At 40.2% G+C, this 27,980-nt stretch overlaps 1 protein-coding gene across 9 annotated transcripts in view; it reads left to right on the forward strand.

Moving 5' to 3' along the window:
• The first annotated feature begins 2,164 nt into the window (after positions 1-2,164).
• Positions 2,165-27,980, forward strand: part of zfand6 (zinc finger, AN1-type domain 6) — a 67,124-nt gene continuing 41,308 nt past the window's right edge. For 2 of the 9 annotated variants that reach the window (XM_072278390.1, XM_072278398.1), the window contains exons 1-3: positions 2,165-2,274; positions 24,019-24,187; positions 24,361-24,467. In XM_072278390.1, the coding sequence (XP_072134491.1) occupies positions 24,453-24,467 (15 nt within the window). In that variant the 5' untranslated portion in view covers positions 2,165-2,274; positions 24,019-24,187; positions 24,361-24,452. The other 7 variants (XM_072278395.1, XM_072278391.1, XM_072278392.1 and 4 more) reach the window with 7 other exon arrangements.

The following is a 27,980-nucleotide window of genomic DNA, read 5'->3' on the forward strand; positions in this document are numbered from 1 at the left end:
CTGGTAAACCTCTTCCGCACCCTCTCTAAAGCCTCATCATCCTTCCTATAATGGGGTGACCAGAACCGTTTGCAAAACTCCAGATTCAGCCTGACTAGAGTTTTATAAAGCTGCAACATAAATTTATGACTCTTGAACTAAATTCCTCAACTAATGAAGGCAGGCATGCCATGTGTTTTCTTATCACCCTATCATCATGAGTAGCCACTTTTAGGGAGCTATGAACTTGGACTTCAAGGTCCCTCTGTCTATCAACACTGTAGAGTACTGCCCTTAACTGTGTATTGTTTTTTTACATTTGATCTGCCGCTTTACATTTGCCTGGGTTAAACTCCATCTACCATTTCTCCGCCCATACCTGCAACTGATCTATATCGTGTGGTATTCTTTGCCAATCTTCTGTGCTATCCACACCACCACCAATCTACAGATCGTCTACAAACTTACCCAACCATTTACATTTTCTTCCAGGTCATTTATATACATCACAAACAGCAGAGGTCCCAGCACAGATCCCTGCAGAATTCCACTATCACCAACCTCCCTTCTTCCATCAGCTTGTTTCCTGCTCCTTAATTTAGTTGTTTAATGATGCACTGTGATTCATAATAGGATGCGCCAAGGTTGTCTGAGCTTTGGTCTCACCTGTGGGATGTAAGATTGTTTGCATGTGCATGCAGCATGATGCTTCAACTGTTTAGTACTTGTAGTCTTGTCCAGTTGGCATCCAATTTTTAATTCTATCTCTTGCATGCTCTTCAGCATTCTTTGAAGGCTGTGTCTTTAATGATGTGGCCAAATGAGGATACATAAAGCTACGAGGATACAGTTCGTGATGGAACAAAACTGTATTGCACAGCAATTAATGGACCTCCAGTTTTGAGTTGCTATTTCTATTCTGAGTCCACTGAGTCAACAAATTCACAGTCATGTTTTGCTCTTTCATCAGCATTCTTTTGAAAAATACCACAATTAAACATGATCTCACACAGTTGAATGGTAGGGTCAACTTCACCCTTAGCAAATTTAGCAGGATCAAAAGTTCAGTCTTCCCCCTGTTACCACATAGATCAGACATATAGAAATGCTGCAGCCAGCACAGCAAGGTACTTGCTTCCTAATTTTCATGAGTTCTATCTTTAACATATCATTGAGATCAAGGGGGTCTCATTGTAACAGAAATCAACCATGTTGGTCTGTACCAAGCTTTGCAACTGATCATAGGAGCCTCCAAACTATCTTATAAGGCAACAAGGTCTTTTACAAGAGGTGAGCAAACAGAATATTATTGCACAGTATTCAACAGACCTCCAGTTTTGAGATGCTAAAAATTCTGCAGATGCTGGAAATCTAGAGCAACAGGCACTAAATGCTGAAGGAACTCAGCAAGTCAGGGCGCATCTATGGAGAGGAATAGATGTTTGATGTTTTGGCTTGAAAGGTCGATTGTTTATTCCTCTCCATAGATGCTGCTTGACTGCCAGCATTTTGTGTGTTAAGCAGAATATGATTAATACATACTAAAGGCCATTTTATTCCTCATTCCAGAAACAACTTAATTCCTCTGATTCCTAATAAATGAGGGGGGGGAAGCTAAAGTATCATACTAAAATGAAAACAAAATTTGTCCCTTGAAATGAGGACCAATTTACACTTCTTAAGTCCACTTCAATAAAGTTCTTTTCTCTGGTAAAATTTCAGTTCAATGTCAACCTGACTTCATCAAACACTTTGACCAGTCAAGCAAATGCTTTTCTTTTAAACAGCTAACGTCAGCTCTTTTCAAACAGATTAATAAAAAAGTTACTTTCAGAAGGCCATGACGCTTCGCTTCAAAGTAATCGGTAGATTTTTATTCTATATGGAGCGCGTCCACACCTGAACGTTGGCCACCTAATTAATTGTATTGGTATTGGGGTGGCTAGTGTTGAGGCAGAAGGGGAAAACAAAACTTTTTGGGATTACATCATTAAAAAAAAGGGTTCACCGCTGAAAATAGGAATAGAGATGTGAAATGTTTCCGGAAAACACATCAAAGTTTCACTGAAGAGGTTTGGAAAACCCAGATTGCGTGATTGACAGTCCGTGTCACTGCCAGGCGCAAAAGCCGCTCGTGCGGGGGCAATGCACCACCTGCACCGGCAGCCAATCGGAGCTGCGCTGCCGTGTGACGTCAAGGGCAACTAAACGGGCTGCTTTGTCCGTGTAAACAGGGCCGGGCGGGCGGACACAGGCCGCTCGCTCCTTTTCTTTGTCTGTTATTTTGTTTCAGAGGTAGGTCGCTGTCACCGCGGAATTCAGGCGGGATTACTCCCAGTCAGTTTTCCTGCAAGAGGGACGTTGAGACATGCCGGGCCCTGTTGCCGATGGAACTGACTTGGCTTCATACCTTTCTCATTATTCTCGGGTACCGTCAGCCGGCCGCTGCGGGCCTGGCACTCCCCACTCAACCCAACTCGCCGCCGGAAGAGCCAATAGGGGGTGGGTCTGATCGTGTGGGGTGGGACTTAGCGATCTGATTGACGGGCTCTGAGCCACTAGGTACGGCGCGATGTGAAGATTGGCGGCGCTGTGGTGCGATTGTGATCAATGGGGAGCTGGTGACGACGGAGGCGGGCTTTCCTGCTAGTGGGTTAGGTTGTGGAGAAGCTGGGCCGTGACTCGTTCGGGGTGTTGACGTGCCCGGGCGGGGGCAGAGCGAGGCCCCCGGGTCGGTAATAGTGGAATGGTCTGGCGAGCGGAGCTCGACCCGCTGTTTGGGCTCCTGTTTGAGCATCCTTTCCCACCCCAACCCCCTTTACCAGAGCGAACGTTCTGTCCACATAATGCCAGCTGGGCAGAGTTGGTCTCGCCCTTTGTGGAGGCGCGCCCCGATGGGTTGGGGGGGGGGGTCAAACCGGTCTGTTGGAGATTCGAGCTCCAGCTTGGCATCAGGAAGCATCTAATGCCTTCGGAGCAGGGCCGCGCCCGGGGCAGGGGCGGGGTCTAGTCTGCACCTGCTTTCTGTGGTGTATGTGGGGTATCACTTTTCGGTACAGTATAAGATGCAAGTGGGAGGGTGGTTTCCAACTTGTCTTCAAGGCTGTTTCCCTTGAGTGCCAAAGCTTATGAAGTGGTGTCATAGCACCAAAAGTAGAACCGCATAGTTTTGTTATTAGATTAAAGGTAATTGAATGGACTTTTATTTAACAATATCACAGGCTTGGGCTAATGCTGGGAAAAGCAGGAGCCTTTGTTTCATTAGGGTGCTGTATTGAATGTGTGAACTCTGTAGTCTGCAGAACCAGTAAGCTTTCTGCTATAACCGCTGTACAATTTACTTAAGAATAGAATCTGCCTACTGTGTCCCTGCCAGTTAACAAGTATCTGTCTAAACCTCCCAATTCATAATCTGTAACTTTCTAGCTGACTGAAGTGCTTGTCTAAAAAAAGATAGTTTTGAGGGTCTCTGCTTGCTCTGGCAGTGTGTTCCATATTCCAACCCCCATAAGACTATAAAACCTTCTACCTTGTATATCTTCCCCTCCCCCTAGCTTAATCTGGCTTCTTCCCCCTTTCCAATCATGATGAAGGATCTTGTCCTGAAACACTGGTGCTTTATTCCTCTATAGATGCTGACTGACCTACTGAGTTCTTCCAGAATTTTGTGTATGTTACATAAGACCATAAAACATAAGAGCAGAACTAGGCCATTTGGTCCAGCAAATGGTGGTTCTTCCTTGGGTTGCCACTAAATTGCTTGCCCTTATCCTAAACCTTTGTGATCTATGCTCATAAAATTGTATACTTGAATCCAGCTACCACCTCCTTGTCTCCCCTGCTCCAAGTAAAACAATTCAGCCTCTCCAGCATCTCCTCACTGCTGAAATGCTCCATCCCAGGTAATGTGAATAAAACTATAAGACATGAGAGTAGAATGAGGCCAATCGGCCTGTTGAGTTTGCTCCACCCATCATGGCTGATTTATTATCCCTCCTAACCCCATTGTTTTGTCTTCTCCCTGTAGCCTTTGATGCCCTTGCTAATTGTACAAGGTGTTGGTAAGGCCAAATTTGGAGTGTTGTGTACAGTTCTGGTCACTGAATAAAAAGGAAAGATATCAATAAAATTGAGAGAGTACAGAGAAGATTTACTAGAATGTTACCTGGGTTTCATCTCCTAGGTTACAGAGAGAGGTTGAACAAGTTGGGACTTTATTCTTTGGAGCGTAGAAGGTTGAGGGGGGACTTGATAGAGGTATTTAAAATTATGAGGGGGATAGATAGAGTTGATGTGGATAGGCTTTTTCCATTGAGAGTGGGGGAGATTCAAACAAGAGGACATGAGTTGAGAGTTAAAGGGCAGAAGTTTAGGGGTAACATGAGGGGTAACTTCTTTACTCAGAGAATGGTAGCAGTGTGGAACGAGCTTCCAGCAGAAGTGGTTGAGGCAGGTTCGATGTTGTCATTTAAAGTTAAATTGGATAGCTATAGGGACAGGAAAGGAATGGAGGGTTATGGGCTGAGTGCGGGTTGGTGGGACTAGGTGAGAGTAAGAGTTCGGCACGAACTAGAAGGGCTGAGATGGCCTGTTTCCATGCTGTATTTGTTATATGGTTATAATCAACAACCTATCAACCTCAGCTTTAAATATACCTAGTTACCTGGTTCCACAGCTGTCTGGCAATGAATTCCACAGATTCACTACACTTTGGCTAAAGAAATTCTCCTAATCTGTTCTAGATGGATGTCTCTCTATTCTGAGGCTATGCTTCTGATCCTATACACACCCGCTACAGAAAATATCCTCTCCACATCTAGTCTGTCTAGGCCTTTCAATATTCAATAGGTTTCAGTGAGATTCTCCACTCATTCTTCTAAACTCCAGTGAGTACAGGCCCAAAGTCATGAAATGCACCTTGTACATTAACACTTTCCTTCGTAGGATCATTCTTGTGAATCCTGGAATCTCCTGCATCTCAGTGCAATCACATTCTTCGTGTAATAGTGACCAGAGCTGTACACAATACTCCAGCTGAAGCTTAACTAATGTTTTATAAAATTGTTCCATAATGTCCCTGCTCTTTTATTCTATTCTTTGTCAATTAAAGCTAAGTATCATGTGCCTTTTTCACCACCTTTTCTACTTGTAAGTATAGGGATGTTGTAAGCATTGGGACCTATGCTTATAAGTGCAAGTATATCTGAAGGTGGCAGAGATTGGTTTCATCAATACTCTAGGCCAGTAACAGTCATTGTGTATGCCTTACTCTTGGTGCCCTCCAAATGCGTCACCTCACTTATTGATATTAATTTCCATCTGCTATTGTACTTCCAATCTTGTCTCCTAATCAATATCGTCATGTACCCTTTGATTATCCTCAATATCAATAACACCAGCCATTTTTTTTGGTCATTTTGGTATGATACGTCCTACATTTATTAAATTGTATATATAACAAACAGGAAGAGCCCCAGCACTGATCCCTGTCATACATCACTGGTTTCTTTTCTCAAAATAATTCTGCCAAATTACCCTGGTAAGGCAAATTTTGGATCCATTTTGCCAATTTGTCCCATGGACTCTTGACTTTTTGAACAATTTGCCCATGTTAGTGTCAAAGCTTCACCAAAGTCCCTGCAAACTATATCAACTATACAGCCCTCATCAATACTTTGTTACCTTTTCATGAAATTCAGTCAAACTGGTCAGACAAGATCACCCCTGTGCTATTTTTCATTGATCCTTTTCCCATGAAGCAAGTGTAGATTCAATTTTGTCACTCTGAATTTTTTTTAAATTCTGAAATCTTCCTTATTACTGATGTTCATGTTGAACAGTGGGTGCTCTTCTGTGTTAATCCCATCTCCCAGAATTTGGACCGTAGCCTTCAACACCTAGACAATTCAAGTATTCATCGAGACACTTTTATCAGTGCTGTCATAAACCAGCTTTGACTGCACTCAGGCAGTGCAATCCAGGTACTTCCTCTTTATGGGTGAAGATCCTCCTTGTATGCCCTATAACTGTATGTCCTCTAGTTTTATCTACCTCTGGCATGGGAAAAACTTCCTGCAGTCTACTCTATATATATCCTTCATAATTTTACATGCCTCACTCATGTCCCCTCTTAACAACCCCTAGCTTCTCCAGTCTCACTTCACAATTAAGCTGCTGCATCTTAGGGCAACGTCCTGGAGAATCATCTTTGCACCTTCTCCAGTACAAAGACATCCTTCCTCTGGTACGCTGATCAGAAGTGCACACAGTACACCATCTGAGGTCTGACCAAGATTCTATAAAGTTCAGTCATAACTTTCCTATTTCTTGTGTTTGATGTCCTGTCTAGTTGTAGGCAGCTGTCGATCCCAGGGGATCATGGGTTTGCACCTGTGCTGGATTGTGTTCTCTCCAGGGGCACCCTGGGCGGGAAGATTTGAAAAACCTGCTGTTGCCCATGCAGCAGGTTCCCCCTCTCCACGTCACTGATGTAGTCCAAGGGAAGGGCAAGTGCCAATACAGCTTGGCACCAGCGTAATCGCAAAGTTGTAAACAGCATCAAACTATCTTAGGGACCCCGGTTCAGGATTTCTTCCTCGGGGTTTACTCCCGAAGCCTTTCCCATGGGTGGGTATAGCCACAAGGCAGTAGAGGTTTAAGATCAGAGTTTTTCCTTTTCCTAAGCAGGCTGCCATCCAAGGCTGACGAGCCCCACCTGCCTGAAGCAGCTGGTTTTGAGGGGCCAGTGGTCTGCATTTGCCCCTTCTCTTGTCAGTAGAAACAGTCCCGCCGGGCCTAGTAGCTAAGCCGCAAGTGAAGACCGAGAGTTGGACTTGGTTGTCAGAGGCTGTCAGTGACGCACACCATTTGGAGCACTTTATAGGTAGTGGGAGCATATCCCTGTTACCATCCCTGGCTATGACAACCTTAGGAACCTGTCCTGACTAATGAACGCTATCCTTTATGTCCAGGACTATTAGGTGATGAGACCTTTGAGCTTGACCTGGCATTTTTTTTTTTTGCTTAGACCAGTTTGCTGTTTGATTCCCATACTACCTTAAATGTATCATTATTGTCTGTATTCACCAATGAGAAGGATGTGGAGGATAGTGAGTTCTGGGAGGGGTGCATTGATAGTACGAAGTTTGTCAGTATTAAGAAAGTGCAACTGTTAGATATCTTGGAATGTATAAGATTAAATCTGGGTCCAATTGAGATCTATTCCAGAATGCTAAGCAAAGGAGAAGGTTGCTGGGGCTCTGATGGAGACTTTTGCATCCTTGTTTATCATAGGCAAGATACATAAAGACCGGAGGATATCTAATATTTATTTTAAGAAGGGCAGCAAGGATAAATCAATGAGTCTTGTGTCAGTGCTAGGAATATCATTGCAGAAAATTCTATGGGATAGGGTTTCCAGAATTTGGAAAGACGGAGCGATTGAGGGTTGTTTTCTGCAGAGAATTTAATCTCACTAATTTATTTCACTTTGTCGAGAGTTGTCTGTGTGGACTTTATTAAGGCATTTGACACGTGATAAATTGATCAAATGCTTGAGGCACATGAGACCCATTGTGAGTGGGCTACATTGATTCAAAGTTGGCTTGGTAATAGGAGGCAGAGGGCAGTGATTGAAGGATGTTTATCTGATTGGAAGTCTGAGACAAATGGTGCGCATAAGAGATCGGTGCTGACACCTTAGCTGTTTGTAATATGTATTAACAACTTGGATGTGAATGGCACTCTGGCTGGCTCTGAGACTCAGCAGAGAATGGTAAAGTTGGGTAGAGCGATAGTGATAGACTCAATAGTTGGGTGAATGCACAGGACATTCTGTGACCGCGAAAGAGATACCAGGATGGTGTGTTACCTCCCATGTGCTAGGGTCAAGGATGTCTCCGAGCAGCTGCAGAATATTCAGAAGAGGGAGGGTGAGCAGCCAGAGGTTGTGGAGCACATTGGCACTAATAACATAGGTAGGAAGATGGAAAAGCCCTGCACAGTGAGTATTGAGAGTTAGGAAAGCGGCTGAAGAGCAGGACCTCCAAGGTAGTCATCTCTGGATTACTTTCAGTGCCACATTCTAGTCAGGGCAGGAATAGGATGATAGTGCAGATGAATGAGTGGCTGAGGAACTGATGCAGGGAACAGAGTTTTAGGTTTTTTGATAGTTAGAACCTTTTCTGGGGCGGGGGTGACCTGAACAAGATGGATGGGTTGTACACAAACTGGAGGAGAACCAGTATCCTGACTAGAAGGTTCGTTCGTGTTACTCGGGAGGTTTTGAACTAGTTTGGTGGGCAGGTGGGAGCCAGAGCTCTAGATCAGAAAGTGGAGGGATGAAGAGGAAGGTTGATGTCAAGGCCAGTAAAATCAGACAGGAGCAAATTAATAGATATGATGGGATGGTAGTTTGAAGTGTATTTTTTAATGCTAGGAGTATAATGGGTAAAAGCAATGAACTTGGAGCTTGGATTAGTACTTGGAACTCTGCCATGGCCATTAGAATCTTGGTTCAGAGAGGGATGGAAGTCAGTGCTTAATATCTCAGAGATTCATTGTTTTAGAAAAGATAGGGAAGTAAGAGGTGGGGGGGGGGGAGTTGCACTACTTATCAGGGACAATATCATAGCTACACTCAGAGGGGACATAATGGAGGTCTGGTCCACTGAGTCAATATGGCTAGAATTCAGAAATTGGAAGAGTGGACTTGCCTTAGGATTGTGCTACAGACCCTCCAAAAGCCACTGGGACATTGAGGAACAGATAAGCAGGCAGACTAATAGGATTGTTGTTATGGGGAACTTCAACTTCAACTTCCCTAGTATAAACTAGGACCTTCTCGGTGCAAATGGTTTGGATGGGGCAGAGTTTGTTCGTACATTCAGGAGGGTTTATTAAATCAATATGTTGAGTTCAACAAGAGGAGACACTGTACTGAACTTGGTCAGATGACTGACCTTTCAGTGGGTGGAAAGTTAGGGAACAATGATCACAACTCGAGCTTTAAGATGGTTATTGATAAGGATAAGTATGGACTTTGTGGAAGAGTATTAAATTGGAGCAGAGCAAATTACAGTAGCATTAGTCAGGAACTAGGGAGAGTTAATTGGGAATAGCTCTTTTTGAGTCCACATCTGATGTGGAGATTGTTTAAAGACTGTACAGAGTGCAGGATAAGGAAGGAAGGGCAAGAATGGCAAGAGAACCTTGGATGTAGAGGGTGGTGATGAATACAGTCAAGAAGAGAAAGGAAAAATATGTAAAGCTAGTATCAAATAGAGTCCTTGAGGATTATAAAGAAGCCAGAAAAGAACGAGAAGCAATTAGGGAATCCATGGGGGGAGCCATGAGAAACCCTTGACAAGCAGGATTATGGAGAATTCTAAGGCATTCTGTACATGTCTGAAGAGCAAAAGGATAATTGTGGAGAGGGTAGGACCACACAAGAATTAAAAGGAGGAACATTTCCTTGTATGCGGAGAATGTGCGTGAGGTCCTTAATGAATACCTCATATCAGTATTTACCAATGTGAAGAATGGGGCGATCACTGAGTGTTTTTGATATGCTGGGGCTTTTTGAGGTGAAGGAAGAGGTAGTGTTGGATCTCTCAAAGAGCATTAATGTGACTAAGTCCCCAGGGTCTGATGGGATATACCATAGGTTATTGAGAGAGGGAGAGATGAGATTGCAGGGGCCTTGACCAATATCTTTGTGTCGTCTCTCGTCACAGGCGAGGTCCCGGAGGATTGGCAAATAGCCAATGTTCCATTATTCAAGAAGGAAACGAGATAATCCTAGAAACTAAAGACCAGTGAATATCACGTCAGTGGCAGGAAAGTTACTGGAGAGATTTCTTAGGGATAGGATTTATGAGCATTTGGAAAACCATGATTTAATTAAGGAGAGCCAGCATGGTTTTATGGGGGGCAAATGATGTTTTACTAACTTGACAATTTTTTTGACAAGGTGACAAGGGTGATTGAAGTTAATGTTGTCTACATGGATTTTAATAAAGCATTTGACAAGGTCCCTCATGGGAGGTTCATCCAGAAGATTAAGTTGCATGGGATGCATGGTGAATTGGCTGTTTGGATTCAAAACAGGCTTTCTTGTAGAAGACAAAGGGTAGTGGTCAAAGGAACTTCATTCTAGCTGGAGGTCTGTCATTAGAGGTGTTCTGCAGGGATCTGTACTGGAACCTCTGCTGTTTGTGATGTATATCAGAGAAATGAGAGATGGTGTTTAACCTGGACAAATGTGACTTGGTAACTCAAATGTAAAGAGATAGTTCACTGGCAAGAACAAGTTACATAACAGTGTTGATGTACAGAGGACTCTTGGGGTCCAAGTTCATGGTTCCCTGAAAGTGGCTACACAGGTTGATAGGGTGGTAAGAAAGCATATAGCATGCTTGCCTTGATTAGTCAAGACAGCGAGTTCAAAATCAGGAAGTTGTGTTGCAGCTTCATAAAACTCTAGTTAGGTCACATCTGGAATATTACACACAGTTCTGGTCGCCCTATTATAGGAGCAATGTCAAGGCTTTGAAGAGGGTGCTGCAGAGGTTTAAAAGCATTAGAGGGCATATGCTATAATGAGGGATTGGACAAACTTGGATTTTTGTTGGACAGGTAGAGGTTAAGGGGAGATCTGTTAGAGGTTTAAAAGATTGAGGCATAGATAGAGTGAACACAGTATCTTTCCCAAGTGTTAAAACGTCTAGTATCAGAGAGCATGCATTTAGTATCACAGAGGGTAATTTCAAAGGAAATGCTAGGGGTAAGTTTTTTTTTACACAGATGGTAGTGGGTGCCTAGAATGTGCTGCCTGCAGTGTGGTAGAGGTAGAAACATTAGAGACTTGGAAAAGATCTTTAAATATGAGGAAAATGGAAGGATATGGACATTGTGTAGTTAGCCATTTGATTATTAATTTAATTGGATCGGCACAACATTGTGGGCTGAAGGGCTATTCCTGTACTGTACTGTTCTTTGTTATATGTGAATGCAAGAGGTACAGTTTTGCAAATGTCATGAAAATTAGTGGTGGTGTGGATCACAAAGTACATTGTCAAAGGCAGCAACAGGGTGTGGATCAGATATAAAGTTGGCTTTTAATCACAATAAATGCAAAGTGTTACCATAGTAAATGGTGAGGCCCTAAGGAATGTTGATGAATAGAGAAATCTAGATATCCGGGATCATAGTTCCCTGAAAGTGACAATACAGGTCGATAAGGTAGTGAAGAAGACATATGGAATGCTTGCGTTTCTCAGTCGGGGCACAGAATATAAAAGTTGGGGTGTTGTGTTGCAATTTCACAAAACACTGGTTAGACTGCACTTGAATTACTGTGTGCATTTTTGATTGCTGCACTATCGAAAGCATGTTATTGTGCTGAAGAGAGCGTAGAAGAGACTAGCCAGGATGTAGCCTGGATTGGAGGACTTTATGGGGAGAGATTAGTTGGGGTGGCTTGTTTTCCCTGGAGAAAAGGAGACTGAGAAATGACCTAATAGAAGTATATAAGATTATGAGAGGTAGAGATGGGGTTGATTAAATCTTTTCCCTGTGGCTATCATCATCATTGTGCCATGTTGTATGATGTGGGCATTCCTAGGTCGGTCTTCTGTCTCTAATCTGAGAAGTTCTAATAAGCTCTTCAAAACTTTTGCCTGTCCATCCTTTGACATATCTCATGAATGCTACATGCTGTTGACCGTGACTTTTTCTTCCATCAGTTTTTCCTGTCTCTGCAAGATGTTTGAGGTTCTTTCTTCAGTACATGTCCCATGGTACAGGTAACAAGCAGGTATACAGGTATAGTCCTGGTGTGGGAAAATGGGATTAGTATAGATGGGCAAAAAGTTCAGTATAGATGTGACTCAGTATATGATTCTTGATTTCACATTGTTTCCCAAGATCTGTCAATCATGATTTTGTTTTGAAACCAAGGGTTTATTAACATGACTGAGTAAAGGAATTTTACTGCATCTCAGTGCTGACCCCTTGCACTGAGATTGTCATACAGTCCTTGACTGTCTAATCTAAGGAACCATATGACTTGGCATCTACCCTATGAATAGCTTTTGGAATCTTTTGCTTTTCAGTAAAACTATTGTTTATTCTTCTAAAACTCCAAGAATATAGGTGAGCCTTATTTCATCTAACTAATGTAAGTCAGACCCTCACCTGAGGATTCAGTATAGTAAATCTTGTTACATAACCCCCTAGACAAGAAGATCTTTTATTGGGTATGCAGGACAAAACTGTACCCATTACAGTGCCAGTTCAGCAAGAATTATTTGTTGGCAGTAAAGAAAAATGTACTTGTTCTCTTCATAATTAGTAGCTATATTAGCACAATTATTTTCTGCTTATCATGAATCAGCATTTACTAGATTGTTTTTCCATTATTGTACTCTCATCAGCCATCTCCTTGCTATTCATTTGACTTATCTATATCTATTTGGGCTCATAGCTAACTCTGCTTCATAGTTTACCTTCATCAGCAAACTTGAATATATTTTGCTTGAACATATTTTACTTGAATACCTTCATATGCAAGGCATTAAAGTAAAAGACCCAGTAGTGATCCTTGTAACTCTAGTAGCAAACCTACAATCAAAAAAGAAATGTTTTCCCTTTTTCTGTCTTTAACCATTCCTCTGCCCAGGCTAATATACAACCACAGCCTGTTAACTTTTATTTATACACTGTTTTGCATAGAACTGTATCAAATGCTTTTTGAAATTCAGATAATCCATATTCACTGATTTCCCTTTCACCTCCTTAGGTTAAGTCACCAAGAAGCCTAGATTTAATAATTAAATGTTTTCAATTCTGCCTGAGTGTCCTTGACAGGCCATACAGCTGCTTGTACTTGTCTGCAAAGCTTGCACTTACCATTCCCAAACTCCACTATCATTACTGCATTAGATACTACCAGAAGAAGGTTACTTGGGGAGTTTTTTTGAGTTATCATGTGTTATAAAAGCTATTAGGTTGTAAATTCTAGAAATGACAACATCTGGGACTATTTGTGCAGAAGGCATTAACTTTCCTTCACTGGAAAGTGTTGCAGTTGAAGATAATGGGGGTGATTAGCTTGATATATTGAGAGGAGTGATTGTGAACTGCCAAATACGGATTAACACCTGGAACAAATGTAGTAGTGGAGTGGTGGTTATGATCTGAAAATATTCTGCTTATTCATTCCAGAAGCTTCTAAAATGACTTATTAATAGAGTAAACATTGTTGTGTTGCATTTGATTGAAAATGTGTCAGCAGGTGAGGACAGTGGGGTGAGAATTAACTTAAAGTATATGAAATAGGAGAGGAGTAACCCAATCATACCTTGGCACCATTTTCCTGCATTATTCCTATATCCCTTGGCTTGCTTTATATCTAAAATTGTTAAGTTTTAAATAAACTCAACATCTAATCTTCTAGGATAGAGAATTCGACAGATTCACTACCCTCTGAGCAAAGTTCTCATTTTAATTCTCAGGGGTCTATTCCTTATCCAAGGGAAAATCCCTGCTTAATCAGTTGTGCTACGTAGGTTTCAATAAGATTGTCTCATTTAAAACTAGAGAATGCAGGCCTACTTATTCTCTCCTCGTACAGCAAACCTGTCACCCTCCAACCAGTTCAGTGGCAAGCACATCTTTCAGTTAAGGAGACCACAGCTATGCAGAATACTGTAAGTGAGATCTTGGGTTGGTCCTATAATCACTGAAGTACGTTATCTTTACTCTCCCCAAATTCTGTCATTAAAAAAGACCAATGTATAATTTGCCTTCTGAATAGCTTGCTGCACCTGCAGGTTAGATTTCAATGACTTGTACACAAGGACATCCAGGTCCCTTTGAACACTAACAGTTACTAATCCGTTGCTTTTTTAAAAAAAAAAGCTGAGCAAGGAATGACAAGCAACTAGAAGTTAAAGGTCACATTTCAGGAGAATAAAGAAAAACAGTCACACAATTTGGTGGAACTGATAGGAATATTGAATGTGAAGGCTTGTTTGAGGAAGGATGGACATGGCTTGGCATTATGCAGAGAAAATTTGCTAAATTTATTCCCGAAGTGATGGGGTTATGTTAAGAAGGCTGACTGAAAATAAAGTTGTATTTCCTTTTGCCATGGAATGTCATTGCTGAATCTGTCAGTTCCTCACTTGGTGTATTCTCTCTCACATGCCTATTATCACCACATCATCTTCCCCCACCCAACCCCACTTCAGATTCTTCCAGCACAAGCACTTTTCCGTGAACCTTTAGGAAGTGAGAGGAAACTAGAAATTCAAAGGAAACTCTTGCATTCACATGGAAACCATGCAAACTGCACACAGGTGGCACTGGAGATCAGAACTGAACTCTGGTTGCTGGAGCTGGGAGACAGCATCTTGACCTTCTGTGCTAAGCGGCGGTCCCTGTGTTTGCTGGAATGGAAGTTGGCAGACTGAGAAGTGATCTTATTGAAATGCAAGCTTCTGAGTGGATTTAACAGTTAAAGGTATTTTTCCTTTAGGGATATTTAAGACTAGGAAATGTCATCATAGGGAAAAGAGTCATCCATTTGGTACCTAGATGAGAATTTTTTTTCTTGGGGTTTTGAATCTTTGGAAATGTGGATGCTGAGGCATAAAGTTTAAGCAAAGATTGGATGGAGTGTTGAACTATATTGTGACAATGAAAATTGTATAGTCCCCATGGCAAAATGTGAATGGAAAAATTGTTCAATGTCAGGACTAGCCTAGGCAGCGGAGGTCTGAATAAAATCTGAAACTACTCATAACACTTGAGGGGTCAGAATGCATCTGTGGCAATAGGAATAGAGTTGGATTTTGATGTCAAAGACCCTTTTTTAGAGTTCTGATTGAGGGCCTTCAACCTGAAACATTAACTCTTGATCTTTCCACAGATGCTACCTAACCTGCTAAATATTTACAACATTTTCTGCTTTTATTTCAGATACTTATTTTCTATTTTCAGTAGATAAGAGTTTAGTTGACTTTTTTTTCATTGAAGTTAGAGATTCCTGGGCTGTCTCAGTTGAAAGTAGAGGTGCAGTATACCTAGATGCTGTTAGTAGAAAAACAGTGCTTCAGGGCGGAACTGGCTGCAAGTATTGAAAGAACATGTAAGTGGAATAGATGAGACAAAGGCAGAAGTAGTAAGAGAAGAAATAGATTGTGTGAACAGTGGATTGAAATAATGAATATCTTCAAAGGGAGACCTGATGATGGGATGTAGGTTAGTCAACTCCTTAAGACTAAACAACAAATAAGTAAAATCACAGCTAATCAGTGACCTAAATTTATGAAACTGCCATTGCCCCTCTTCACTATTGACCTAGCACCAATTCCATTTATAGAAGGGAATTCCAAGCTTTTTTTAAACCTTTTTTTTTGTATGTACAAGGAACTTATTCATTTAGATTCTGGACACCACGCTCTCATTATGTCAAATGTTGTTGAATAATTCCAGAGAACCAACATTGTCATTTTGTATCAGAATTGGCCATCCACAGTCAGCAGCATGTTCTTTTCCCCCAGATGTTGTCTGACCAGCTAAACATTTGCCAACTTCTGCTTTTATTTCAGATTGTTAGCACTTGTAGTGTTTTGTTTTGTACTTGATCTTCACTGGTGCTGTCATGGCTTAGGGGAGGTGAGAGTAAATATCTTGTACATGGGTAGTTTACAGTTGATTATCCGAGTTGGGGTAGATCAAATGTGCCACCTCTGTAGAAGCCATTCTTGTGGTATGATCAAATGTATAGTAATTGTCATATTATAATAAGCTTGGTTAAAGCAATGAAGTTTAAATAGGGGTTTATGAATGTTTATACCTGCACATGTTCAACCTTCTATCAAATGAGGTACATAAAAACACTGGGTTTTAAATCTATTCCAATAATCCTATAGTCTTGTTCAAAGATTTCTCTATAAATAACTACTCTAACATTGAATTTACAATGTGTGTGCACGTGACCCATTATGCACTCACACAAGGGTAAATGTAAATAACTAGTTATTAAAGCAGGATGCAAACATATATAACTTGATCTGTTTCTGACTTCTAGTGCTCAAATTAGAATGAAGTCAACCACACCATCTTGCAGTGGTATTTTCTTTCTATATGTACAGCCATTGGTGGTAGAACTAATAATGCTTTCCTAGCCTAAATGATGAGAACTATATTCCAGAGCTATATTTTAATTTTATGATATGATAGCCTAGATTAATTCTAATTAACAGAAGTATTCTTGTCCCTGAGTAATTATCAGAGAACAATTTTGATGAAAATTAAAACTACTTTAGAATTTGGCCTAAAATTTCAATGTTCACTGCACCTGTTACAATGTTCCAAACTCAGTCTGAATGTTAGAGTAGTTTATTTATAGAGAAATCTTGAAACAAGACTGTAGGATTATTGGAATAAATTTAAATCCCAGTGTTTTTTTATGCACCTCATTTGACAGAATGTTGAACATGTGCAGGTATGAATATTCATAAATCCCTATTTAAACCTCTTTGCTTTAAATAAGCTTGTTATAATATGACATTTACTATATGTTTCAGAATATCATACAGTAAGAATGGCTTCTACAGAAGTGGCACAGCACTGAGTGGAGAAAATGAATTGTTAGCAGCAGAGTCTAAAGGAATTTGCACAGTTAGTGTAGGAAGATCTGAGATTGTCCATTTTGGTAGATAAAATAATGATACATGTATTTGATTAGTTGAAAACCAACAGCATTACGTTTTCATAGGATTTTATTGACATAATTTTAACCCGTGTGTCTTCATAAAGAATATTGCTGTTCTCCGATTCATATTAGCAGGCATAGATTTCAATGTTCAATGATATGATACTATTCACACCCAGACTTAATCTATATTAGTTTAAGATATAACATCTTGTGGAAAGTGGTTGGCCACAACAGCGGAAAGGGGCTTTCTTTGTTGGGAGTAATCATTTAACAATACATTCAGGTTGCAGCAGAATAAATCTTTAGTTAAAACTTTAAACTTTAGTTAATGGGGACATACAAAACAGAAGCAGGAATACTGAATTCTGCCCTTCAAGACTGCTCTGCCATTCAACAAGATGAAGCCTGATCATCTACCTCAGTATGATATTCCTGTTGGGCCTCTTTCATCTTTGATTCCTTTAATGCAGGGAAGTTCATTCATTCTAATTCTTTAGGCAGATGAAGCATCCTCCCTGCCACTATTCCAAAAAGTCATTTGAGAATTTTGTGCACTTCAGTGAAGTCACCTCTCGTTCTTCTAAGCTCTATAAAGAATAAAGGTCAAGTCCACACAATGTCCTCCATATTGTTTAGATTTGAATTCCCTGCTATTTGAAAAATGTGTATTACACTGGAAAGAGTGCACAAAAGATCTGCAAGGATGTTGCGTGACTTGAGGATTGATGTTACCGGGAGGGGTGAGACAGGTTTTATTCCTTGGGGTGAGATGATCTTATGGAGGTGCATAAAGCCATGAATGGTGTAGAAAAGTTGAATGCATTCTTTTTTTTTTAAAAAAAGGGCTCATGAATCAAGAAATAGAGGGCAGAGGTTTAAGATGAGAGGGGAAAGATTTAATAAATGCTCAAGGGGCAATTTTTTTCCCATGTAGGGTGGTGTCTCTGGAATGAGCTGCCGGAGGAAGTGATTGAGTCAGGTGCAGTAACAGCTTTTAAAAGATAATTGGACAGGTGCAAGGCTATGGACCAAGTGCTGGCAATGGGGCTACCTTGGATTAGGCAGGTTGGTCAGTAAAGCCAGTAGGCCAAAGAGCCACTTTCCATGCCAGATAACTCTCATTGATATTCCATTATGTGAGAGTTCTACTATCCCAGAAAGTTCGAAGTAAATTTATTATCAAAGTGCATACTGTATATGTCAACAAATGCAAACCTGGAATTTGTTTTCTTGCAGGCATACACAAAAAATGTAAACACAATAGAATCAATGAAAGACCACACTCAATAGATGGGCAAACAACCAATGTGCATGGGACAAACTGTGCAAATACAAATGAGAGGAAAAATAAATATCGAGAACATGAGCTGGAGTCCTTGAAAGCAAGTTCATATTTAATGGGAATTGTTCAGTAATGGGGCGAGTAAATTTGAGTGAAGTTATCCCTTCTGGTTCAAGAGCCTGATGGTTTAAGGGTAATAACTGTTCCTGAGCTTGGTGGTGTTTATCCTGAGGCTCCTGTATCTTCCTGATGGAAGAGAGCATGACCTGGTTGGTGAGGGTCCTAGATGATGGAAGCTGCTTCCCCACAACAGCATCTCATGTAGATATTCTCAATGATGGAGAGGGCTTTTCCTGTGGACTACACCATATCCACAACTTTCTTGTAGGATTTTCCATTCAAGGGCATTAGTGTTTTCATACTATGACAGGCTATGATACAACCAGTAAATATACATCAGACATTGTCTCACTGTTGGCCTATATAATTCTATAAGATGTCTTTATTCTTGTACTCAAATCCTCTTGCAATAGAGGCTTTGATAATACACTTACTTTGAAATTTTTCTAGTTGCCAGTGCCATCTGGATGTTACCTTTCAGTGACTTGTACACAATGACATCCCTTTGGATATCAATATTTCTTTCTCTAGACAGTTTAAAACAATTCAGCATTTAACAAGGTGGATAACCTTTCATTATCACACATTGTTCACCATCTCTCGTTTCCCACTCACTCATTCTGTCTATATCCCTTGAAGTGTTTTTTGCATCCTCAGTATTCACATCTCCATTGTTTTATGTCATGAGCAAAATGGAAATATTACATTGCATTCTCTGATAAATTTGGAATATTTTGAGTCTAGGCACTGATCGCAGATGCCCACGAGTCACAAACAGTAAACCCAAGTGTGTGTATGTTCCAACTCGTGTTTTCTTATTAATGAACTCAATATATTACCACTAACTCTGTGTTTTAACTTTGTTTACCAACCTTTTTTTTGAGTGATGTTATCAAAAGCCACATAAAAAAACGACTATACCCGTATCTTCTGTTGGATACATCCCCCCCTCCCCCCCCCCCAAAGAATTGGCTAATTAATCAAACCTGGCTTCTCTGTCACAGACACATTTACTCTGATCAGTGATAGTCTCTTGTAACTGTTGTGCTGCCACATTTTTCATTGTAGGTTTCAGCATTTTTATCTCTTCCATTGCCAAACTAACACATCTACAATTGTTTTCTCTCCCTTCATCTTTATGTAAAATAGTCACATCAGACTTTCCAATCTGCAGGAATTATTCAAAAATCTACGGAATATTGAAAGATGATGATAGAGTTCTCTATGACTAGCACTTTCAAAAACATAAGCCATCAAATCTTTGAGCTTACATATAGTTTTTAGGCTTGTTAACTTCTCTAATTTTTTTTTAACTGATGCTAATTCCTTATTAGTATCAGCCCCTGTTTGAACTTTTTTTAAAACTTGTATTGTCTTTCCTAAAGTCAGATAAGAAAAATATTTGTCACTTCCTCATTATAAATATTCTTGTCGGTAATTTATTCACATTTCCCCTCACTAGACTTTTCCCTGTTACAGATTTTCCAGTATTTTTTCCTGATTGGTTTACTTTTGTATTTGATTTTCTATTTTTAAGTGATTTCTTAACCATGTTTTTGAAGATTAAAGTGCCTTGGCTTATTTTTTTTTGGCAAATTTACAGTTCTTTTCCTTGGGTTTAATATTGCCTCCAGTTTAATCACTTTTCCTGTCATCTTTCAGTATTTTAGTGTATATTTGTTGCAATTCATGCATTATTATTTAAATACTACTCATTATTTGTCTCTTTTAGTATTGTTTCCCAATCTACCATAGCCAACTTTTCCCTTTTATGTTAATTTTCTTTTGTTTAGGTTGAATACCCTGATTTCAGATTGAACCATATCACCCTCAGACATAATGTAAAATTCTGGAATGAAAACAGAAAATGCTGCACTCAGCAATTCAGACAGAATTCTTTTGGAAGAATAAATAGTTAATGTGTCAAAACTGAAAGAAATGGAAGTTTTTAAGTGGGGAAAAGGTGTGGAAGGATGTGTAAAAGGGAATATCCCTGATGGATTGGGTCCAAGTGCTTATTGGGGACAAGCTGCAAGCATATTAAGCTTTGTTACTGTGATGTGGTTTAAGTGGTGAAGCTAAAGGAGATTTCTAGTAGATGATATAACAGACTGTGCCAGCATGACAGGATGAAATGACCAGACAGTGCAGACAGTGAGCTACATGAAATTGATACAGAGTTCTGCAGGCAGCAGTGTGCCCACGTTGAAGAAGTAATCTTGTTCCCCAAGCTTGCATTAGGTCTCACTGTGATAATGCAGGAGTTCAAAGAGGTCAGAGTGCGTCGGTGTATTAAAGTGGGAGGCATCTCTTCAGATCACTCCTCTACTGTCTTCACTCAAAGAAGAGCACGGCAGATTATGAATATTGAATATACTACACTAGATTGAAGAAGTGAATTGCTGCTTCACCCAGGACTGTTTAGATCCCTGAATAATGGAAAAAGGTCGGGTGAAAGGACTGGTGTTGCATATGCTGTGGTGGTATGGGGAAAGTGCCAGAGGATGTGGAATACATATGGATGGAAGAGCGAGGCAGAGAGCTATGAGGGAACCGATTCTTGCAAGATGCTGAAAGGGGTAAAGGGGAATATGTGACTGGTCTTCAATTTTTTTTTGGAGCTGGCTGAAATGGAGAATTATCTGTTGAATGTGGAGGCTGGGGGGGGTCAGGTAGAAGGCAAGGACTAGGCAAACTCTATAATGCTAGATCTACAATGATCTGTTCCTTGCAGTTTTTACATACCAATCTGAAAATATTACAGAAATTTTAGTACCAATTTATTTTACTAATTTGTGTATATGTGGTTTAGAATCCTTCATATTAACTATTACACCCTGTTGCACACACCTCTATTTACTTTATATTGTAACCCAAATTACAACCACTATTTGAAAGCTAGAAACAGTGTTTTCTGCCACCTGTGGTTGCTTAGCTTCATGTAAACAAATACCAGTTTCACCCGAAATGTCAAATGTGTACTCCTCTTCATGCTGCCTGACCTGTGTTTCTCCAGCACTTTGTGTATGTTTCCTCAAGATTTCTAGCGTCTGCAGAATTTCTTGTGTTTCTGATAAGCACAATATGGTTTTGTTGTGGAGCATAAAGACTGATCCTTTGGCCCACCATGTTCTTTCAAATATTAAGTACCTGTTGAACAAGTCCCACTTTCCAGCACGTGATCCATTTCTCAGCATATCTATGGGATAGGTGGGCATGAATCTAGGAAGTGATAAATTTAAGCATTTGGGGGAGCGAAGGAAGGTTGAAGCGGCAGAGGGGAGTTGCAGCTTTATTTAGAGGAAGCAGTTTCCGCTAATGGTTTTGAAATGGCGTAACTAAAAACTCGGTTAAATATGTTCCTTACTGAATAGTAATCATGAGAACAGGTCAGACTGGATATCTTGTGACAAGTGAGCCTTCTGAAATGCCAAGACCTAACGTTTTCAACTCCAAGACACAAATTGGGTGTATGATGGAATGCTTTTCACACACTTGGATGAGTGCAAGTCTAAATGCACACAAGGAGCTTAACACCATCCATAGTCGCCTCAACGTGCACTACAGTTGCACTAACAGCACCTCCCAAACCCATGACCTCTACCACCAAGAAAGGCAAAGAATTCAGACTCGTGCAAACATCTCCACTTGCAGGTTCTTTCTTGTTAAAATTGTGTACAATTTATGTTTGTTTTTCTTGATGCTGCTTATCTGTGGCTCTGTGCCGGTGATTCCCTGTAAGCAATTTTCACTGTACTTGTACATACACATACCTGTGCATATGGCAAACCTGACTTTGCTCTTTGCACACTATGCTGACTTGGAAATACATTTTATCATCTCTGGGTCAAATCCTAACAACTTTCTCCTAATGTAAGCATACTAGATGCTTCAAGACTGTGGTTTGCCATTACCTTCTCAAATAGTGTCCTCATCCTGGAAAATGAAGTAGTTTAAAAAAACGTAATTTAGAGTTCTGTAGGAAAATATGTAGATGGTGATTGGTGGTGGCTTCAGAAGGAATTAAGTTCAGGGGAACAGGTTGTGGGACTTGTGGGCAAGATGATCTGGGAACAAGGGATGAGAGAAACTAGAGAAGAATATGGACTACAGAGGACTTGAGGACATTTTGGGAAAAGTGAAGCATCTGTTCAGTTGGTCACTCATGGCAAAAAAAAAAATGTGGCCTTGTATTAAGCTGTGTGTGATGTTTCAAGGAGACAAAAGTGGGGTGAGAATTTCAGGAGTTAGTTTGCTGTACAGAAAGCACCTCAAGAATATCCTTTTGCCAATAGGATAGTCCTGAAATGATGAGCTTGGGCACTGGAGTGTGAAGCAAGATGTAGTTGTGACTCATCTGGCATAATGGCCAAACCAATTATATGGGTGAATGTTGATAAATGGATTGAAGAAGATTTTCTTCTGTCAGGAATATTTGACAGTGAGTGTGGTTGGAAAAATGAGTCGGTAAATATGAAGAGAATTCTAAAGGAGTGATTGGTGGTGGCCTTATCTCTGTTCCAGGGATGGCATAAAGTAATACAAACGCATGTGTTTTATTCCTTTTATGAGTCCAGGGGAAAAAAAGTGACACAAGTCTCTATACTTAATTAGTTCTAGTTTGTTCCATTAGATTTAATAAATGCTTCTGTTGGTTTCTACTTTTTCACTTCGGTCCATTGACAGAAAACTCACCATAGAGTTTTGTTCACTTTGCCTTAAAGTTTTATTTCCTTGGGAAATTAAATCCTTTGAGTTGATTTCCTTATGGGAATATTCACAGCTTGAGATAGACCATTGATTTGATGTCACTTGTAAACAATCTGTGTATATGTGAGAAGATGTAATATTCCTATCTTTTGGAACAGTTCTGTGATTGTAATAATTCTCTCTAGACCAACCTGCAGAAAATTAGATCCATTGTTTAAGTTCAGCATAACTGTATCTTTCACTTTTTAAAAAAAAATCCATATTTGGCTAATGTGAAACAGTGGGTGGGGCTTGCAGAAATGACATCACATTGACTGATGGTTAGTTATGCTTACTAAACAATGAAGTATTAAACCTGGGGGAGGGTGATAACTACAGCCAGTCAGGATGCAGATAATACACAAATCAAGAAATTGAGGTATATGCTGCGATTTGTTTTTATTTTTTTAAACTTGAAGAATTGATTGGTAGAAGATGAGCGAGTTTACAGTTTGAGAATTAATTTCTAGAGCCTGAAGTTATTTTAAAGTCTGTTCTGAATTACCCTCAGTAAACTAACTTTCTCTTATTTCTTTGTATATATTTAACATTATGCTATTGCTTTGTTTTTAGCTGGTGACAAGCTTTATTTGAATAGGTTTCTTCAGTGTAGTAACTAATGGTTGATGTTAAATGAGTTAATTATACCAGCAATAAATATCACATTACAAACAGTTAATTTAATGTGAGTACTTTGTGATGTTTGATACTTGACTGAAATGCTAATCTAAGTTGCAATCAACCAGACTGACATTACTTCCACTCTAACTCCTCCCTCCTCAGAGCCAAAACAAGGAAAGGGTCTCCTCCATCCCCTCCAGCCCCCTTGTCCTCACCTACCCCTCCAGCATCCGCATTCAGAAGATCATCCTCCGTAGTTTTTGATACTTTCAGTAGGATTCCATCGTCAGACACTCCTCCTAACCTTGCTTCCACTCTGAACATTCAAATGGAATTGTCCCCTCTTTAATTTCCTGGTCAGCTTTTCCATCTCCATCAACTATTCCCCTTCTTGGGGCATTTCCCCAAGCAGATACAGGAGATGTAACACCTGCTCTTTTTTTTTTTTTACCTCTTCCTTTGCACAATCTAGGCACCATTCCAGGGAAGGTACCAATTTACTTGCTCCTCTCATTTAGTGTACTGTATTCTGTACTTTCAGTGTGCTCCCCTCTACACTGGAGAAGCCAACGACTGGGTGACTTTGCAGAACACTTCTACTCATTCCTGAGAAAATCTGAGCATCTATTCATTTGCCACTTTAGTCCCAAGATCTACTCCCAATCAGACCTCTGTCTTCGGCCTCCTAACTTACTCCAGTGCTGTCCACAGTAAGTTCAAATAGCACCTTATCTTTAATGTAGGTAATTTGGATAGGTATATTTTTTATTTGTATATTAAGATCAGTTTGTATATTGTAGCTTGGAAGGTATGAAGTATTAAATGTACATATATTATCAAAAAATATATAAATTATACAACCTTGAGATTTGTTTGCTTACAGGCAGTCACAAAACAAGGAACCCGAAAGAACCCAATTAAAAAAAATAAAGACCCACCCCCAATGCACACAGAAGTGGAGAAGAAAAACAAATCATGCAAACAACAGAAGTGAGCGCCAACAACAGCATTCTGAACCAAATTGAGCCTTAGCTTCGTGGAGAGAGGAGCCTCCAGTATATCTGGGCCAGCATTTAAATTGTTCAAACAGCAGATTGTACCTTGCACTAGGAACGGGGTCTCACTGTGGCAAATCAATCTGGGCCTACAGTTCACTGCAGAAGAAATTGTTCTCAACCTCTCCAAATTGGCTGGGCACCCAGCGCATTACAACCTCGCCCTGCCCTTCCAGTCTGTATGGACCAGCATTTAGATTGTCGAAACAGCAGATTGTACCTCACATTAGGACCTGTACCTTGTTGCCGCAAATTGCTCCAGGTCTAGAACACGCTGGCCAGCAATTCACTTTGGACCTGGATTTTGCTGTTAAAGACCTCTCCAAATGGGCTCGTCATTCAGAGCGATATACCTCTCACCTGGGTTAGTTGGACAAGCATCAAAACTCCTCTGTCCTGTCTTCTCCCCTCCGATTCGTACACTCCAACCCCACAGCTCCAACTCCAAGTGTGTCGAATTTGCAGTGCACCAGCAGGCCACATCTCTCAAAATCACCCGCAATTCACTTTAATAGTTCACCACAATTCATCTTTTTAAAAAAAAAATTATTCGTAATGTTTTTAATCAAATTCCTTAGCTTTGAAACTACTAGTAAGCTGTCACACTTCTTTGGTAGTGCCATCTTAAACTGGAAGTTTAAAATGGCAACTGAGGCACATTAACTTTTTTCCATAGACATTCATAATTCACAGGCTTCTAGGAAAGTAGGTTGAGGCTATATATCCAACTACTTTGTTTGAAATCTCTTTTACTGTCGTCTTTAATTAGGGAACAATGTATTTTTTAAGAGGTAATAGTCTTTTGAGTTTGAAATTTGTGGCATTGCTGAATTGGTCTCAGTAACTTATCCAGGCTTATTTTTACATGAAACAAGATGCAACAAGCTTTAATGTTCTTTAAAGTCATTTTAAACTAATTAAAGGTAATTTTGTAAATCGTATTAAACTGGATTAGAAGAAGACTGCATTACAACAAAAGGGAAAATTAATATTTGCAAATAACTACAGTATATACACTCAGCGGCTACTTTATAAGGTACAGAAGTGAAACCCAGTAAGATCTTCTGCTGCTGTAGCCCATTCACTTCAAGGATCAAGGTGCTGTGCCATGCAACTGTAGTAATGCATAGTTAAGTAAGTTACTGTCACCTTCCTGTCAGCTTGAATCAGCTTGGCCATTCTCCTCTGATCCCAGGAGATGAGCAGTTTCTAAGATACTCAGATCACCCCATCTGGCACTTATAATTGGTCAAAGGCACTTGGATCACATTTCTTCCCCATTCTGAAATTTGGTCTGTGCAGCAATTGAATCTCTGGACCATGTCTGCGTGCTTTTATGCATTGAGTTTCTGCAACATGATTGACAGATTAGATATTTGCATTAGCAAATAGGTATACATAATAAAGCAGCTACTGGGTATATATTTGATCTAAGGAGTTTTAACTGTAAACATCTTTGTTTCTTTTGAACGAGTTGCTTTTCTGACAACCTAGATGGCAGCATGAGAGTTAAGAAAGGCCTTCACATTAGCTATTCTTAGTTTGAAACTAAATCTGTCAAAATGGCCAGACTAGCTAATGTGACTGGGCTACTCAGCTGTCTTAAAAATATGAATTTCCCTGCGTAGTTAAGAGTGGTGAGCAAAGTTTTTTTTTGTTTTAACAGGAGAAAAGCAGTGCAAATTTGAAGTAGAGCTAACTAGTGTAAACATGACTTCCCTTCCCTGCCAGCCACCTACACTCTCCCACCCCTCTAGATTCCACGGCTACCACTCTGGTTGAATGTACTTGGCGGTTTGAGTCAAACTTGCTTGTGTTTTGAATAATGGAATATTTGCAGCTCAGCACAGGTTCACCCTTTTATTCACTGATGCAGTGGATGAGTATTGCCAAGGATGTTCCTTATGGTGAAATAAGTATGAGATTCAACTATTTTTCTCAGTTCATGTGATGCAAATGCACATAACATTGTAGTAATAACAAACTGACCTACGTAAGACTGTTTATTGATTTCAGCTCAGCGTTCAACACTATCATACCCTCAGCGCTAATCAACAAGCTCTGAAACCTGAACCTCTGTACCTCCATCTGCAACAGGATCCTTGACTTCCTCATTGGGAGATCACAGTCAGTGCAGATGAGATATAACATCTCCTTGCTGACTATCAATACTGGTGTACCTCAAGGATACATGCTCAGCCCACTGCTCTACTCTCTCTACACTCATGACTCTGGCCAAACACACCTTAAATGACATTTGTGAAGTTGCCAATGACACACCATTGTTGGTAGAATTTCAGATGATGATGAGGAAGCGAACAGGAGAGAGATAGATCAGCTGTTTGGTGACACAACAATGACCTTGCACTCAACATCAGTAATGTGAACTTCAGGAAAGGGACGTTCAGGAACACACCGGTCCTCATTGAGGAATCGGCGGAAAAGATGAGCAGTTTCAAGTTACTGGGTGTCAACATCTCTGAAGATCCATCTTGGGCCTGACATATTGATGTAATTGCAAAAAAGACACAGCAGTGGCTATATTTTATTAGGAGATTGAGGAAACTTTATATGCCACCAAAGATTCACAAATTTCTGCAGATGTACTGTGGAGAGGATTCTAATTGGTCTGGAGGGAGCCACTGCACAAGATCAGAAAAAAGCTGCCGATAATTGCAAGCTCAGCTCCATCATGGGCACTTGCCTCCCTAGCATTAATGACATCTTCAAAAGGCATTGCCTCAAAAATGCGGCATCCATCATTAAGGAACCCCTTCACCCTGGACACATCCTCATCTCACTGCTACCATCAAGAGGAGGTACAGGAGCCTGAAGAGACACACTCAATGTTTTAGGAGCAGCCTTTTCCCCACCACCATCCGATTGCTAAATGGACAACGAGCCCATGTACACTACCTCAAATTTTTTTGTACTCTCTTTGCACTAATTTAATTTAATTACATATTATTTTAATTTAAAGCTTTTATTATATATTTTAGCCTTCTACTGCAAAACAACATATTTACGACATACCAGTGGTATTAAACTCGATTCTGATTTCTCAGCTGTCCATCCAATAGTTTCATTGGTCTAGATTTCAGATCATGAAAATAATAGATAAGCATTTTGTATTACACGGCCATTGATCTTTTACTGGGCAATTTGTTGAGATTTTAAAAAATAGTGAACAATAATTAGAAAATTGAAAATGCAATAATAGTTAAAGAAACATATAGCTTGCAGGTTCCTGTGCTGCTTCCATATGCAAATCACTTAATTAAAATTACAGGTCCAGTGGTACCAAATCATCCACGATAACAGCACTCATCCTGCTGTGTACTGGCATTCACTATGATCTGGGGAATGCAGCTTTGTGAAATATATGTTGGGGAATTTGCATAAACCAAACCTGTAGAGGAAATCTGGGGCAAAAATATAATGGCTTACT

This window comes from Mobula birostris, chromosome 14 (genome assembly GCF_030028105.1).
Source record: "Mobula birostris isolate sMobBir1 chromosome 14, sMobBir1.hap1, whole genome shotgun sequence".
Taxonomy (NCBI): domain Eukaryota; kingdom Metazoa; phylum Chordata; class Chondrichthyes; order Myliobatiformes; family Myliobatidae; genus Mobula; species Mobula birostris.